The 15,578-nt window shown below is 44.8% G+C and overlaps 1 protein-coding gene across 2 annotated transcripts in view; it reads left to right on the top strand.

Moving 5' to 3' along the window:
* The first annotated feature begins 1,024 nt into the window (after nucleotides 1–1,024).
* Nucleotides 1,025–15,578, top strand: part of LOC110531518 (astrocytic phosphoprotein PEA-15) — a 56,219-nt gene continuing 41,665 nt past the window's right edge. Inside the window, exons 1-2 of one of the 2 annotated variants that reach the window (XM_090183658.1) lie at nucleotides 1,035–1,464; nucleotides 6,260–6,325. In XM_090183658.1, coding sequence (XP_090039784.1) covers nucleotides 6,323–6,325 — 3 coding nt within the window. In that variant the 5' untranslated portion in view covers nucleotides 1,035–1,464; nucleotides 6,260–6,322. Of the gene's footprint in view, nucleotides 1,465–6,259; nucleotides 6,326–15,578 lie in introns of both variants that reach the window. The other variant, XM_021614726.3, reaches the window with a different exon arrangement.

Here is a 15,578-nt window from a genome sequence, read left to right as displayed (position 1 = left end):
TTGGAGAGATGATCAATGATCTATGAATCAGTCCAAGAGGCAAACCTTTGATTTGATTGCGACCAAAGTGTGTTTAAGTCAATCATTGGAAGGCTTTGCATAATTGAGGTGATGTAAACCGATAGCAACATGATTCTCCTAGGATACTACCACAAAAAAAAACATTTTATTTGTCAGGTCAAGCGATTGACTTGATGCATTTTTTTGGCACATGTCAGGGCTTGCCTTAGGCTGATTTCAATGTGTAATGGTTAGTCTATTACCATCACCATTAGGTTAATCTAGGTCGTTAACAGGTATGTCAGTCCATCATTGACATTGTGTCTTTGTTTACATTTTATTTCACGCTGGGAGAACAAAGTAAGCAACAACATAAAAGTGTTCAGTCTTTACAACTGGTATTCAACAGAACAACAGTAGATTCATTTATTGTTTTGGAATTCATATAACATGCATGACTAAATACATACGTGTATAACACAGTCCCCCTCCAAAACCAACCATATTTGGTTAGTAGAGAGTAGAAACTCTACTGAGTATTTTCCATCCCACTTTAGCTGAAACAGGTAGAAAAGCTTTCTCTCTTCAAGTCAATATGTATCCCATGTAAAGTATATTACATTGTATTGCATTGGAGGCTCTGGATTGGTGGACAAGGAAGTGCTGCTGGGTATGTATGACACAGTCCCCCTCTAAAACGACACATATTTGGTTAGTTAGACCCCACTGAGTATTCTCCACCCACTTTAGCTGATACAGGTAGAACAGTTCTCTCTCTACAGTCCCATTTTCTCAACATACCAGTGTCCAATTTCATTTTTTTCATCATTGGCCTTAAAACATGTTTTTAAAACCATAATTTTTAAATTTGTTTTCTCAAATTACTTATTGCATTCACTTGTTGGCACAATAAACGTGGCCATTAATTAACATGCAATATAATTTGAATGAGTTATCCACATTGCAATGTTTTGAAATGTGGGCTTTTATTTTTGAAGGATTCTTTATTAGCATACAAAGTAACATTATCGTTTGTGCTGCTGCCAGAATACCAGTAGGAAAAGGCGTTTCCATCCACGATCCGGCAAGACTGTGTACTTTATCCTACTTACAACCTGACGGACGGATCAAACTTGCCTGGACCAAAAAACAACGCATTTATCCACACTAGCCAATATAATTTCAACATAAGAATTGCTTTTGTAATCGCTTTTATATATTTAGGCTATACAATAAAATCCATTACAAGACAGCGGTCTACAACTAACAACATCCTAAACCAACTACATTCTGGATAGAGGAGCTGACTGAGGAAGAGTACTTTGCAGCAAGATTGTACGCGTGTACATCAAATATAAATCACATTTTAGTAAAGTTTTGTGATAGAAGTGAACACTTTCTCTTACGTACAGACACAGATCGTCTCTCTCGCTTCGCTGACTCATAGCCTACACAGAACCCAGGGTAAGTCACCAAGTCATCTTTTCGTTTCTGTCTTCACTCATTCGTTTTGATGTTATAATAATGTTGGTGTTATATATTGTATTGTGTGCGAATGTGTTCGGCTGTAGTTTTGCTTGTGGAACTTTGTCATGATCAAATAATCAATAATCTATCATTGGACTTGCGGTAAACAATAGCCTATCGTCATGTTTGCACCATCGGTGTGCATTCCCACACACAATGGACCATAAACCATGATACTTTCATAATGGTGTTTCAAAACGCTTGACATGGTTCATTTTCATTTAGTTGTCGTTGTTTTTTTGTCTGGGATGATGACACATTTCCCAACAAGTTAACAATGCCGGTCATTTTCCTTGGTTTGAATGATGGCTGGTTACTCGGAAGAGAACCCGGCTTGAATGAACCGGTTTACATGGACCTGACGGTTGAACCGTTAAAGGAGACGGCCCTATCCTCCAACTAATGACCATTTCATTTAGTTGATTTATGGATTAATCGTTGTGATGATATTGTGTAGGCTGGCACTCCTGCTTTCTACACATTGTTGCGTAGACAAGGTTAACCTCTTCAAATAAAATAAAATGTTATTTGTCACATACACATATATAGCAGATGTTATTGCGGGTGTAGAGGAATGCTTGTGTACATAACTCCAACAGTGCAGTAGTATCAAATCCCATCCTTTTAATACAAATATTTTATTTTAACATCGAATGGCAACCCATACATCTGGAACGTTCTATGATGTTCAATATCGGACGATAATAATCGATATTAAAATAACAACCTCTGATCTAGTTAGTGTCAGTTGGTGTTCATCGGTGCCTCGTGAGTAGGAATGAATGGGGCAAATGTCGAGCCTACATCATTCTTAATCCCGAGTGTTGCGCGAGTCCAGCATCACCATGCACGAATGTGTGCACGACTCGCGAGTGAGAAATTGGTGGGGAAAAGTGAATGCCTGCTTGCTGAATGACTACTGTTGGGCTATACTGTAATGAATAAGGATGATTATTGAGACAATAGTGTTATTACTAACACTACTGTAATGAAATTATAACAACATTATTAGGTGGTTAATTAGTACTAATGCATTACTGATGTATTATCATCAAGATATCATTTTTGTTCGATTTCATTCTCATTTCCGTCTGTGATTTGGTGCACAGTGTTTATATTTTCGTTGCACTACTAGGCTACAGAGCTGCTGCCATATAGGTAGCGTCTCAGAGTAGGACTGCTGATCTGGAATCAGTTTATAATTTTAGCTCATATTGAATACCATTAAATGGAAGGTTTGGGGGGGGGGGCTGATCCTAGATCTGCAATGCTACTCTGAGACACTTGATGAAACATACGGTTCCTGATCCTCCCTACAGTAAGTATAGTGATCCAGATTGAACCATTCTGTACGAGAATTAGCCAAACATGGTGGAATACGCTGTAAACATGGTTAAGCAAAGGATGACAGCTGTCACTGCATTTCCTGTCACTGCATTTCCTGTCACTGCATTTCCTGCCATTGCTTTTCCTCTCAAAAGTGACATTCCAAATATACCAAGTACACTTCCACTAGTTTGACTAATGATATGTATGTGCACAATACTTGTGTACAAAAAAGTGTACAGATAAACTCATAAAATAATATCTGTTGTAGGCTACCATAACACGTGTCAAATGTTTTATACGTCTGTTGTACCTGAGTGTGTGTACTAGGCCAATTATATTTGGTTAAAAGCACATATTTGGTAACAGGCAATATTTATATTGTCCAAGGTCATTCTGTAACAGGGTATAACACTTAAACTGTCACAGCAAAGAAAGTTCTGCTCTGATCTGTGCTATTAGAAAAGGACCAGTTGTTTTTGTGTTTAATGTTTTTAAATGTCTTCCTGAAACCCCTTTTAGTTGACTCAGAGACTGCTGCAAACACTCCACCACTAACATTCCCACAGACACAGACAGGAAGTAGCCAAGGGGAAGCACATTTCTGCTGCACTGGCCAATTTTGTCCACCGAGCAAAAACACTGAAATCAATAGATCAAATGGGAGCACACTGCCCGGCCTGGCAGAGAGAGACAGAAACAGAGACAGAGAGAGAGAGAGAGAGAGAGAGAGAGAGCGAGAGACAGACAGAGAGAGAGGGGGGGGGGGGGGGGGCAGAGAATCATTCAACCAGAAAGCTGACTCAATGTCACATATCTACCACCACGTCCAGGAGACACACCCTGTTGTTATTTTGGCTTTACAGATCAGAGCAGAACTTTCTGTACTGTGACCATTGAGAATTTTCTGACTGACTCACTTCACTTGTGGATTAAGGAATTCCCCACTCTCTTCCAGAAGGAAAGGACTCTATAAATGAAATGCTTTGTCATGATATGATTTAAGATACAGAAGTGTTTTTGTATTGGTGTTGGCAGTCTCTGCACATATTTTTTGTTTCCGACAGACAGTAAGGGAGTCGGGATGTGTTCGTGACAATGCACAGTATCCGTTATAGCTCTGGAATGTTAACACGTTCATCTCACTCTGCCAGATGTAGAGGAAGCTCTGTCTCAAAGGGATCCCCCTGTTGGGTCCTGTGTTACATCATTTTGTCCCGTGTTACATCATTTTTTCCTGTGTTACATCATTTTGTCCTGTGTTACATCATTGAGCTGTAACTGTTTATATTGCGTTGAACTCTGGAGAGAATTTTGGAATTGGAAATCTCCCCCAAAATCTTTCAAACCTTGATTCCATTCTGGAACAGATTTGGATCCAGATTTATTGCGATTCAGTCACACACAAATGTACACAGAAACGCACACGCTCACACACATGCGCAGGCAGACACACACACACACACACACACACACGGGGACACACATGCGTACACACACACACACCATCAAATTTACATCCTTGACTGGCACAGAGGAGCACAACAACCCACACACTAATGGAAGTCTTTCACTTTAGCCTAATAGAAGAGGAACTAATCAAATGTGAAGCAACGGAGAGACCTTGCATTTTGTGTGGTGTGTGTGTGTCTGTATGTGCATGTGTGTTTCACCTTGTGCTGTGCTTATGTAATACATGTGAATACCTTATACCGTATCCTAATGCTTTTGCTGCTAGCTCTCAGCTGTAGCATTTTAGGTCACATGTTAGATGGCTGTGTGTGTGTGTGTGTGTGTGTGTGTGTGTGTGTGTGTGTGTGTTTGCTATGAGGTATTTTCTGAAGGTTTCTTGAGATAGCTGCAATGAAATAGCAGCATTACCGTACTGTATATTCCATCGTCATTGGCAACTATGTTAAATTAGTAGTAGTACTGTCCTCTCTGGCTGAACACCAATGTTTCACATGGCATCTATTGAGTGTTTCTGACTGTGGGCGTATAATATGTGTAATAATATATCATATGTGTTTGTTTGTTTTGTCACCACAGTCTGTTGATGGAGACATGTAGCTCAGTCTCCGAGCTGTTGCATTGTGTTATATCATGAGTTTGGATAAAGTGTTTTTATTCTGTAAAGCCAGTTAATAATTGGTTAGTACAACACGTGTGCAGAAGGGTCAGTGTATATGCCAAGAGCTCAATCTGGCAGTTTATCAACAGCTGCTGTTTGCCTGTTACACTGGAAATACAACACTACTGTGAAAATATGCAGAAGGTAGGGCAATGCACACACACACACACACACACACACACACACACACACACACACACACACACCCCTCTGGACCGCAGCCAGCCCCAGTGAACAGAGCATTAGAGCATTACAGACCCCTTTATCTGTGTGTGTAATGCTCACATCCGGACCAAGGCCTGCTGTGTGTGTGTGTGTGTGTCTGTGTGTGTGTGTGAGAGAGAGAGAGAGAGAGAGAGAGAGAGAGAGAGAGAGAGAGAGAGAGAGAGAGAGAGAGAGAGAGAGAGAGAGAGAGAGAGAGAGAGAGAGAGAGAGAGAGAGAGAGAGAGAGAGAGAGAGAGAGAGAGAGAGAGAGAGAGAGAGAGAGAGAGAGAGAGAGAGAGAGAGAGAGAGAGAGTAGGAGAGAGAGAGAGAGAGAGAGAGAGAGAGAGAGAGAGAGAGAGAGAGAGAGAGAGAGAGAGAGAGAGAGAGAGAGAGAGAGAGAGAGAGAGAGAGAGAGAGAGAGAGAGAGAGAGAGAGAGAGAGAGAGAGAGAGAGAGAGAGAGAGAGAAGCAGAATAGAAGGAAAATGAATGAGGAAACAGGATGCAATGACCTCTTCCCACTAGCGCACCAGGGTCACAGCTGCAACACACACACACACACACACACACACAGCCTACTTCCCATTGAATGTAGGCCAAAATCCTGATTATAGTCAACAGCCCAGCTGCATCATGGGAGGAAAATAGCTTCCGTTTTGTATCTGCATTTATATATTTGGCTAGGAATTTGTTCTTAACTGACTTGCCTAGTTAAATAAAGGTTACATAAAATAAAGAAATAATGAAATAAACCAATGAAGCAGGAGGAAGATAAGGACAGGCCGTTGGCATGGAAACGTTATATTATTATCCACTGTTTGCTTTAATGACAACACCCAAAGCCTCTTACTCTAACTGCCCTAGTGGTGGAAACTAAAGAGGGAGAAACACCTGTTAGTGAAGCCTTTGACTTTCACCCATGTTGTTTTTCACACGGACTCTGAGTCAGCTGTAACATGTTGCAGAACAAGTGATGTCAGGTTATTTACTGTAAGACCTGATCCCAGTTCAGGTTTCAGGTGTCAGCTGGTGGTGGTACAATGATATCCTGTATAATGTTCTGTGTCCAACAGATCCAGGGTTGCTTTGGATTCTCAGATCCTAATGGGAAACCTGATCCTACAGTACATCTGTTAATGGCAAGTACAGCCTGCAGCGTCACGTTGCTTTACTTTCCATTCAGAAGGGAAGGGGAGTAACAGGGATGGAGGAGGGAGGGAGAGAGAGATGGAGGAGGGAGGGAGGGATGGAGGAGGGAGGGAGGGAGGGAGGGATGGAGGAGGGAGGGATGGAGGAGGGAGGGAGGGATGGAGGAGGGAGGGGAGAGAGAGAGAGATGGAGGAGGGAGGGAGGGAGGGAGGGAGGGAGGGATGGAGGAGGGAGGGAGGGAGGGAGGGAGGGAGGGAGGGATGGAGGAGGGAGGGAGGGATGGAGGAGGGAGGGAGAGGGGAAGCAGGACATCTTTTCAGAAGGGAAGGGGAGTAACAGGGAGGGAGGGATGGAGGAGGGAGGGAGAGAGAGATGGAGGAGGGAGGGAGGGATGGAGGAGGGAGGGAGGGAGGGATGGAGGAGGGAGGATGGAGGAGGGAGGGAGGGATAGAGGAGGGAGGGAGGGAGGGATGGAGGAGGGAGGGAGGGATGGAGGAGGGGGAGAGGGAGGGATGGAGGAGGGAGGGAGAGAGAGATGGAGGAGGGAGGGAGGGAGGGAGGGATGGAGGAGGGAGGGAGGGAGGGAGGGATGGAGGAGGGAGGGAGGGATGGAGGGAGGGAGGGAGAGGGGAAGCAGGACATCTTTTCAGAAGGGAAGGGGAGTAACAGGGAGGGAGGGATGGAGGAGGGAGGGAGAGAGAGATGGAGGAGGGAGGGAGGGATGGAGGAGGGAGGGAGGGAGGGATGGAGGAGGGAGGATGGAGGAGGGAGGGAGGGAGGGATAGAGGAGGGAGGGAGGGAGGGATGGAGGAGGGAGGGAGGGATGGAGAGGGGAAGCAGGACATCTTTTCAGAAGGGAAGGGGAGTAACAGGGAGGGAGGGATGGAGGAGGGAGGGAGAGAGAGATGGAGGAGGGAGGGAGGGAGGGAGGGAGGAGGGAGGGAGGGATGGAGGAGGGAGGGAAAGGGGAAGCAGGACATATTTTCATAAGGGAATGGGAGTAACAGGGAGGGAGGGAGAGGGGAAGGAGGAGTGTGTCTGAGTCATCTACAGTTACAGACATCATCGGAGAACAGAGGGAGGGGCGGACGAGAGGAGAGGAGAAGAGAGAAGAAGGGACGAGAGGAGAGAGGAGGAAGTTATCATTCATGGCATCCATTACCTAAGAGGGTTTAGTGTCACTCAGATCTGATGATGTCAGTGTGGGGGCTGCTAGGTGACCTCAACTCATCTTCCCTTCTATCTAGTTTATATCTATACCTTAATAGTTGTATTTGAGCTACTGACCTCCTTCCCTCTTTTATCTGATGTATATCTATTCTAAAATAGCTCAAACCCATACTTAGCGTTACCGTCTGTGTTTAACCTAGCAGTATGGCGCAGAGATAAACACTTAATTAGAGTATGACTTTACTCCCAAGCAGAAGCATGGCTGTGTGACTCAACACTTTACAGCATGATTCACAGGAGTGTGTGTGTGTGTGAGTGCACGTGAGTCTGTGCGTGGGTGCACTTTGTTCTTTCCATTAGTGGAATCAGCAGCATGGATGTAGGAGGAGAAGGGGGACGCAATATGATTCAGAGAAAATGAAACTCAGTCAATCATCCAATCATTGTCCTCCTGCGCGTGCGTTCCTTCTATAGGAGATGAGACATTTATTAAATGACGTCCCAGCTAGCACATAACATTCTGAGAACCATATGTTTCTTAGAGGTTGGTGAGAGCGTGGTTGTCTTATAGTTATTTTGCATACAACATTCTGGGAAGGGTGCCGTTCCGGCAGGTATCCTAGCTGTTAGAGCGTTGGGCCAGTAACCGAAAGGTTGCTGGTTTGAATATCCAAGCCGACAAGGTGAAAAATCTGCCAATGTTCCCTTGAGCAAGGCACCTAACCCTAATTCCCTCCAGAGGCACCATACTGTTATGGCTGACCTTGTAAAACCACACATTTTACTGCACCTGGTGTATGTGAAAATAAAATAAAAACATAATAAAAAATGGATAGTTGCTTGGCTTTGGAACATTCTCAGCACATTTAAGGAACTTGACAAAAACACGTTCATACAGGTTTACTCTCACTTTTATTTAAAGTGATGTTCTCAAATTGTTCCAAAAACGTTAAACAATGTTCTTCTGTGGGAATGTCAGTACTTTTTCATAATGTTCCCTACAGGTTTACCCATGGTTCTATTTAAAGTCATGTTCTCAAATTGTTCCAAGAATGTTAAGAAACAATGTACTTCTGTGGGAATTTCAGTTCTTCAGCATAATATTTCCTACAGGTTTCCTCATGGTTCTATTTAAAAACGGCAATCCATCACTTTCTTTATTCTGCAGAACACGGAAGAGTGCATGATCAGTTTCATAGAAAATTCCATCACTCCGGAGGCCATGGCCAGGGTTTCACCATCCCAGTCATCCGGATTGTCCCTCATAATCCAGAACAGCGCATTGGTAAAGGTAGATGGTCTGCACCAGCCTGGAGGTTAAGTTCCATCTGGTTGGCACGGCCCTCAGTAGAGTCGGCTGCTAGCAGTGCAGCCACAGAGCCAGCCTTTCCGTTGATAACACTCAGACTTAAATTGTTGTGCTATTTTAAATCCCTTTTGATGTAGGTCCCTAAACTCAGGTATTCGTCTTCCATGCCTTATCACCACAATTTTCACGAGAAGATCTCACTTTGAAAACAGTTTGAGATGCAACACGTTAAGCCATCCCGATCAGCTTACTTTTATCTAGCAGTAAAACGAACGTGAAGTAACCGCCAAAAGGCAGCAGATGACATATGGCGTCTATAGGCAGGGCTGAACGTCAATTTATTATTTGAGTGCAATGAAAATGAATGGGACATACCGTAAAACTACAATTAAACGCAGCCTCAAATAGCCGCCTGTCCCTTTTAATAGCCGGGCAATAGCAAAAAGTTCAGCAAATAAACGCCTGTTTCAAATAAACGCTGGGTTTCAATTCATTGTTTACGAGGTTACCATGAATAATCATTAATTGTTCATGAGGTTTAATGTTTGATTTGTTACATTAAATAACTCAGTAATGATTTTAAAAAATGATGTCAATCTTCAAATGATGGACATTATCGAACAAAACAAATATTTATTGTGGAACTGGGTTTCCCGGCAGTGCATTCTGATGAAGATCATCAAAGGTAAGTGAATATTTCTAATGTTATATCTGACTTCTGTTGACTGCACAATATGGCGGATATTTATTTGGCTTGTTGGGTCTCTGAGCGCCGTACTCAGATTATTTGCTTATAAAGCTTTTTTGAAATCTGACACAGTGGTTGTATTAAAGAGAAGTATATCTAAAGTTCAATGCATAACAATTGTATTTTCATCAACATTTATAATGAGTATTTCTGTAAATTGATGTGGCTCTCTGCAAAATCACCGGATGTTTTTCGAACTACTGAACATAACGTGCCAATGTAAACTCAGATTTCTTTTATAGAAATATGAACTTTATCAAACAAAACATACATGTATTGTGTAACATGAAGTCCTATGAGTGTCATCTGACGAAGATCATCAAAAGTTAGTGATTCATTCTATCTCTATTTCTGATTTTGTGACTCCTCTCTTTGGCAGGAAAAATGGCTGTGTTTTTCTGTGACTTGGCTCTGACCTAACATAATTGTTTGTGGTGCTTTTGAAACCGGACACTGTGGTGGAATTAACAAGAAGTGTATCTTTAAAATGGTGTGAAATACTTGAATGTCTGAAGAATTTTAGTTATGAGATTTCTGTTCTTTTGAATTTGGCACCCTTCACTTTCACTGGCTGTTGTCATATCGATCCCGTTAGCGGGATCTCAGCCCAAATAAGTTTTTAACTATGCAAATGAGCAAAAGTTGTCTGCATTGAGGAAATAGACACCTGGCTCAAATAGAAGCCTGTTGTTTTAGTGATTTAAGAAAATAAATGCCTGTGTTATTAATAGATGTTTTGCGGTATTGACACATGAAAGGCATCGTAGCTCTGTGCCTTTTGACGTCCATTAGCTGGCAGTATAAGGTAGAAACACGCATGTGCAAGTCATGTCAATGGCGAGAAAGGCCCACGCAGAGTCTGCGTTTCCGCTGGCCTCCTTGCGCATTTTGTACCAGAGCACCGCAAGTTTTAGAAGTACTAGTTCAGAAATCAAGGACATTCAGAGACTTGTTTCTGAAGCCACTCCTATGTTGACTTGGCTGTGTGCTTAGGGTCGTTGTCATGTTGGAAGGTGAACATTTACTCCAGTCTGAGGTCCTGAGCGCCTTAGAGCAGGTTTTTCTCAAGGACCTCTTTGTACTTTGCTCTGTTCCTCTTTCCCTTGATCCTGACTAGCACCCCAGTCCCTGTCACTGAAAAACATCCCCACAGCATGATGCTGCCACCACCTTGCTTCACCGTAGTGAACGAGATAATCTTGTTTCTTATGGTCTGAGAGTCCTTTAGGTGCCTTTTGGCAAACTCCAAGTGGGCTGTCTTTTACTGAGGAGTGGCTTTCGTCTGGCCATTCTACCAAATAGACCTGATTGGTGGAGTGCTGCAGAGATGGTTGTCCTTCTGGAATATTCTTCCGTCTCCACAGAGGAACTCTGGAGCTCTGTCAGAATGACCATTGGGTTCTTGGTCCCCTCCATGACCAAGGCCCTTCCCCATATTGCTCAGTTTGGCCAGGTGGCCAGCTCTAGGAAGAGTCTTGGTGGTTCCAAACTTCTTCAATTTAAAAATGATTGAGGCCACTGTGTTCTTGGGGACCTTCAATGCTGCAGAAATGTTTTGATACCCTTCCCCAGATCTGTGCCTCGGCACAATCCTGTCTCGGATCACTACGGACAATTCCTTCGACCTCATGGCTTGGTTTTTGCTCTGACATGCACTGTCAACTGTGGGACCTGAGTCTAATATCCAAGTGTCTGAATACTTCTGTAAATATGTCACGTCTGCTTTTGCTCTGCCTCGCTGGCACTCGAGGTCACCAGGCTGCTCATCATTACTCGCGCCAGTGCTTCATCGGACTCACCTGGTCTCCATCACGTCCTTTATTGCCTCCCCTATATCTGTCACTTTCCCAGTTTCATTCCCATGTCTGCATTGATGTTGTTTTGTTTCTCTTGTCCAGACGCTATTATTTTTTAGTTTCATGTCTATTTATTATTAAATCCTCACCCTGTACTTGCTTCCTGTCTCCCAGCATCTGTATTTAAGGAACCATTGCAAAATAAGAAAATTCTTTTTTTTATACAAACATTTCTGAAAACCTGTTTTTGCTTTGTCATTATGGGGTATTGTGTGTAAATTAACGAGGAAATTTTTTTATTTAATCCATTTTAGAATAAGGCTATAACGTAACAAAATGAGGAAAAAGTGAAGGGGTCTGACTAGTACCAATCTAAATTTTGGTCACAGCTACTCATTCCAGGGTTTTTCTTTATTTTCTACATTGTAGAATAATAGGGAAGAAATCAAAACTATGAAATAACACATGTGAAATCATGTAGTAACCAAAAAAGGGACAGCTTTGCACACTCTTGGCATTCTCTTAACCAGCTTCATGAAGTAGTCACCTGGAATGTATTTCAATACATTCAACAGGTGTGCCTTGTTAAAAGTTAATCCTTGTTAATGCGTTTGAGCCAATCAGTTGTGTTGTGACAAGGTAGGGGTGGTATACAAAATATAGCTCTATTTGTTAAAAGACCAAGTCCATATTATGGCAAGAACAGCTCAAATAAGCAAACAGAAACGAATGTCCAACATTACTTTAAGACATGAAGGTCAATCAATCTGGAAAATTTCAAGAACTTTGAAAGTTTGTTCAAGTGCAGTCGAAAACCATCAAGTGCTATGATGAAACGGCTCTCATGAGGACCACCACAGGAAAGGAAGACCCAGAGTTACCTCTGCTACAGAGGATGAATTAATTAGAGTTAACAGCCTCAGAAAGTGCAGCCCAAATAAATGCTTCACAGAGTAACAGACACATCTCAACATTAACTGTTCGGAGGAGACTGTATGAATCAGGCCTTCATGGTCGAATTGCTGCAAAGAAACCACTACTAAAGGACACCAATAATAAGAAGATACTTGTTTGGGCCAAGAAACACGAGCAATGGACATTAGACTTGTGGAAATCTGTTATTTGGTTTGATGAGTCCAATTTCAAGATTTTTGGTTCCAACTGCCGTGTCTTTGTGAGATGCAGAGTAGGTGAACGGATGATCTCCGCATGTGTGATTCCCACCGTGAAGCATGGAGGAGAAGGTGTGATGGTGTGGGGGTACTTTGCTGGTGACACTGTCTCTGATTTATTTAGAATTCAAGGCACACTTTACTAGCATGGCTACCACAGCATTCTGCAGCAATAATTCAACCCATCTGTTTTGCGCTTAGTGGGACTATTATTTATTTTTCAACAGGACAATGACCCAAAACACCTCCAGCACGTGTAAGGGCTATTTGTAAGGGCTATTTGACCAAGAAGGAGAGTAATGGAGTGATGCATCAGATGACCACAATCACCCGACCTCAACCTAATTGAGATGGTTTAGGATGAGTTGGACCGCAGAGTTAAGGAAAAGGAGCCAACAAGTGCCCAGCATATGTGGGAACTCATTCAAGACTGTTGGAAAGCATTCCAGGTGAAGCTGGTTGAGAGAATGCCATGACTGTGTAAAGCTGCCATCAAGGCAAAGGCTGGCTACTTTGAAGAATCTAAAATCTAAAATATATTTTGATTTGTTTAACACTTTCTTGGTTACTACATGATTCCATATGTGTTATTTCACAGTTTTGGTTTCTTCACTATTATTCTGCAATGTGGAAAATAGTACAAATAAAGAAAAGTAGGTGTGAAAAGTAGGTGTGTCCTAACTTTTAACTGTTACTGTTTTAAAAATATATATATTTTACAGTCCCTAAACGTTACATTTATCAGGACAATGCTGTACTTTGACTTGGGTAGGGTAATTTTCAGAACAGTGGTGAAGTTAATATTTAGTTACTCATACCAGCTCTTCAAGCAACTCCACACAATTCAACTGACTATTCCGTTCCTATGGACATCGTCAGATTCACTGTAGGAAGAGCATAATGTACACACACTCGATTAAGGAGAGAGTATTTCGATATTGAGTACTGCACTGTTGGGTAGGACTTGCAAGTTAAGCATTTCACTGTACTTGTGCATGTGACACAAAACTTGAGTGGAGGTAGGGATAGGTGGAGAAAGAAAGAGAGGGAGAATGAAGGAAGAGACACAGAGAAGGGGAGGAGAGTGCTTTAATTCACACACTAGATCTACAAATGACATTAAACTACAAATTAATGTGCATATATTTTAGTTATATCTCCTGTTTTTTACTGTTTGCCATATCAATGTTTACTGTCAGAGTTGTGAACATGGAGCTGTACCCATCTTCTGATGTGTCGATACAAGTAGTTGGACTTTGGACTGTTCATTCAGACCAGGAGTGCATTGAAATCAAGTCAACAACAGCCACAAGCCTGTCTCTAATATGTGCCTGTCTCTGTTTCCAGCTATGGAAACCCTCAACAGTCTCCAGTATGTACAGAAGTTTGAGATCTCCTTCTGTCTAAATTTGTTCTCTGACTCAGTCACCACCTCATGTGGACACAAGTTTTGCAAGGCCTGTAATGAACAAACACTGGGAAAAAGTGACCCGTTCAAGTGTCCACTCTGTCAAGAGCCATTCCAAAGAAGACCTAAGCTACGTGTCAACACAACACTAAGAGATGTTGTGGATCAATTTAATGCAAAGTGCCCAGCTCCTGCACCAGCCACAGCTCCAGCTCCTGTACCAACCCCAGCACCTGTACCAGCCCCAGCTGCAGCCCCTGTACCAGCCCCAGCTGCAACCCCTGTACCAGTCCCAGCTACAGCCCCTGTACCAGCCCCAGCTCCAACCCCTGTACCAGCCCCAGCTCCAACCCCTGTACCAGCCCCAGCTACAGCTCCTGTACCAGCCCCAGCTACAGCCCCTGTACCAGTCTCAGCTACAGCCCCTGTACCAGCCCCAGCTACAACCCCTGTACCAGCCCCAGCTACAACCCCTGTACCAGCCCCAGCTACAACCCCTGTACCAGTCCCAGCTACAACCCCTGTACCAGCCCCAGCTCAAACCCCTGTACCAGCCCCAGCTACAACCCCTGTACCAGCCCCAGCTACAACCTCTGTACCAGCCCCAGCTACAACCCCTGTACCAGTCCCATCTACAACCCCTGTACCAGCCCCAGCTGTAACCCCTGTACCAGCCCCAGCTACAACCCCTGTACCAGCCCTAGCTCCAACCCCTGTACCAGTCCCAGCTACAGCCCCTGTACCAGTCCCAGTTCCTGCCCCTGTACCAGCTCCAGCCCCTGTACCAGCCCCAGCTCCAGCCCTTGTCCCAGCCCCAGCTCCTTCCCCTGTCCCAGCTCCAGCCCAGCCCCAGCCCCACCCCCAGCACCCAGCCCCCAGCCCCAGCTCCAGTCCCCAGCCCTAGCTCCAGCCCCCAGCCCCCAGCCCCAGCTCCAGGCCCCAGCTCCATCCCTAGTCCCAGCTCCAGCTCCAGTCCCCATCCCCCAGCCCCAGCTCCAGTCCCCAGCCCCAGCTCCATCCCCAGTCCCAGCCCCAGCTCCAGCCCCCAGCCCCAGCTCCATCCCCAGCCCCAGCTCCATCTCCTGTCCCAGCCCCAGCTCCATCCCCTGCCCCAGCCCCAGCCCCCAGCACCAGCTCCATCCCATGTCCCAGCCCCTGTCCCAGCCCCAGCTCCAGCTCCATCCCCTGTCCCAGCCCCTGTCCCAGCCCCATCCCCATCCCCAGCTCCATCCCCTGTCCCAGCCCCAGCCCCCAGCCCCAGCCCCAGCCCCAGCTCCAGCTCCATCCCCTGTCCCAGCCCCAGCCCCCAGCCCCTGCCCCGGCCCCAGCTCCATCCCCTGCCCCAGCCCCCAGCACCAGCTCCATCCCATGTCCCAGCCCCTGTCCCAGCCCCAGCTCCATCCCCTGTCCCTGTCCCAGCCCCAGCCCCAGCTCCATCCCCTGTCCCAGGCCCAGCCCCCAGCCCCAGCCCCAGCTCCAGCTCCATCCCCTGTCCCAGCCCCAGCCTCAGGTCCAGCCCCTACCAGTACCAGCCCCTTCCCTGGTGAGACCTGGACTTGTGCTTGGTATGATCATGGCCCTGGTGCTCTGGTTCTGATGATGTATCCACAGACATACCTGCAGTCTGACCAGAATGAAAC

The sequence above is a fragment of the Oncorhynchus mykiss genome, chromosome 9 (assembly GCF_057628025.1).
Source record: "Oncorhynchus mykiss isolate SJ-2025 chromosome 9, ASM5762802v1, whole genome shotgun sequence".
Classification (NCBI taxonomy): Eukaryota; Metazoa; Chordata; class Actinopteri; order Salmoniformes; family Salmonidae; genus Oncorhynchus; species Oncorhynchus mykiss.
The sequence above is the reverse complement of the archived record's forward strand: the minus strand, read 5'-3'. Positions and strand labels throughout refer to the sequence as shown.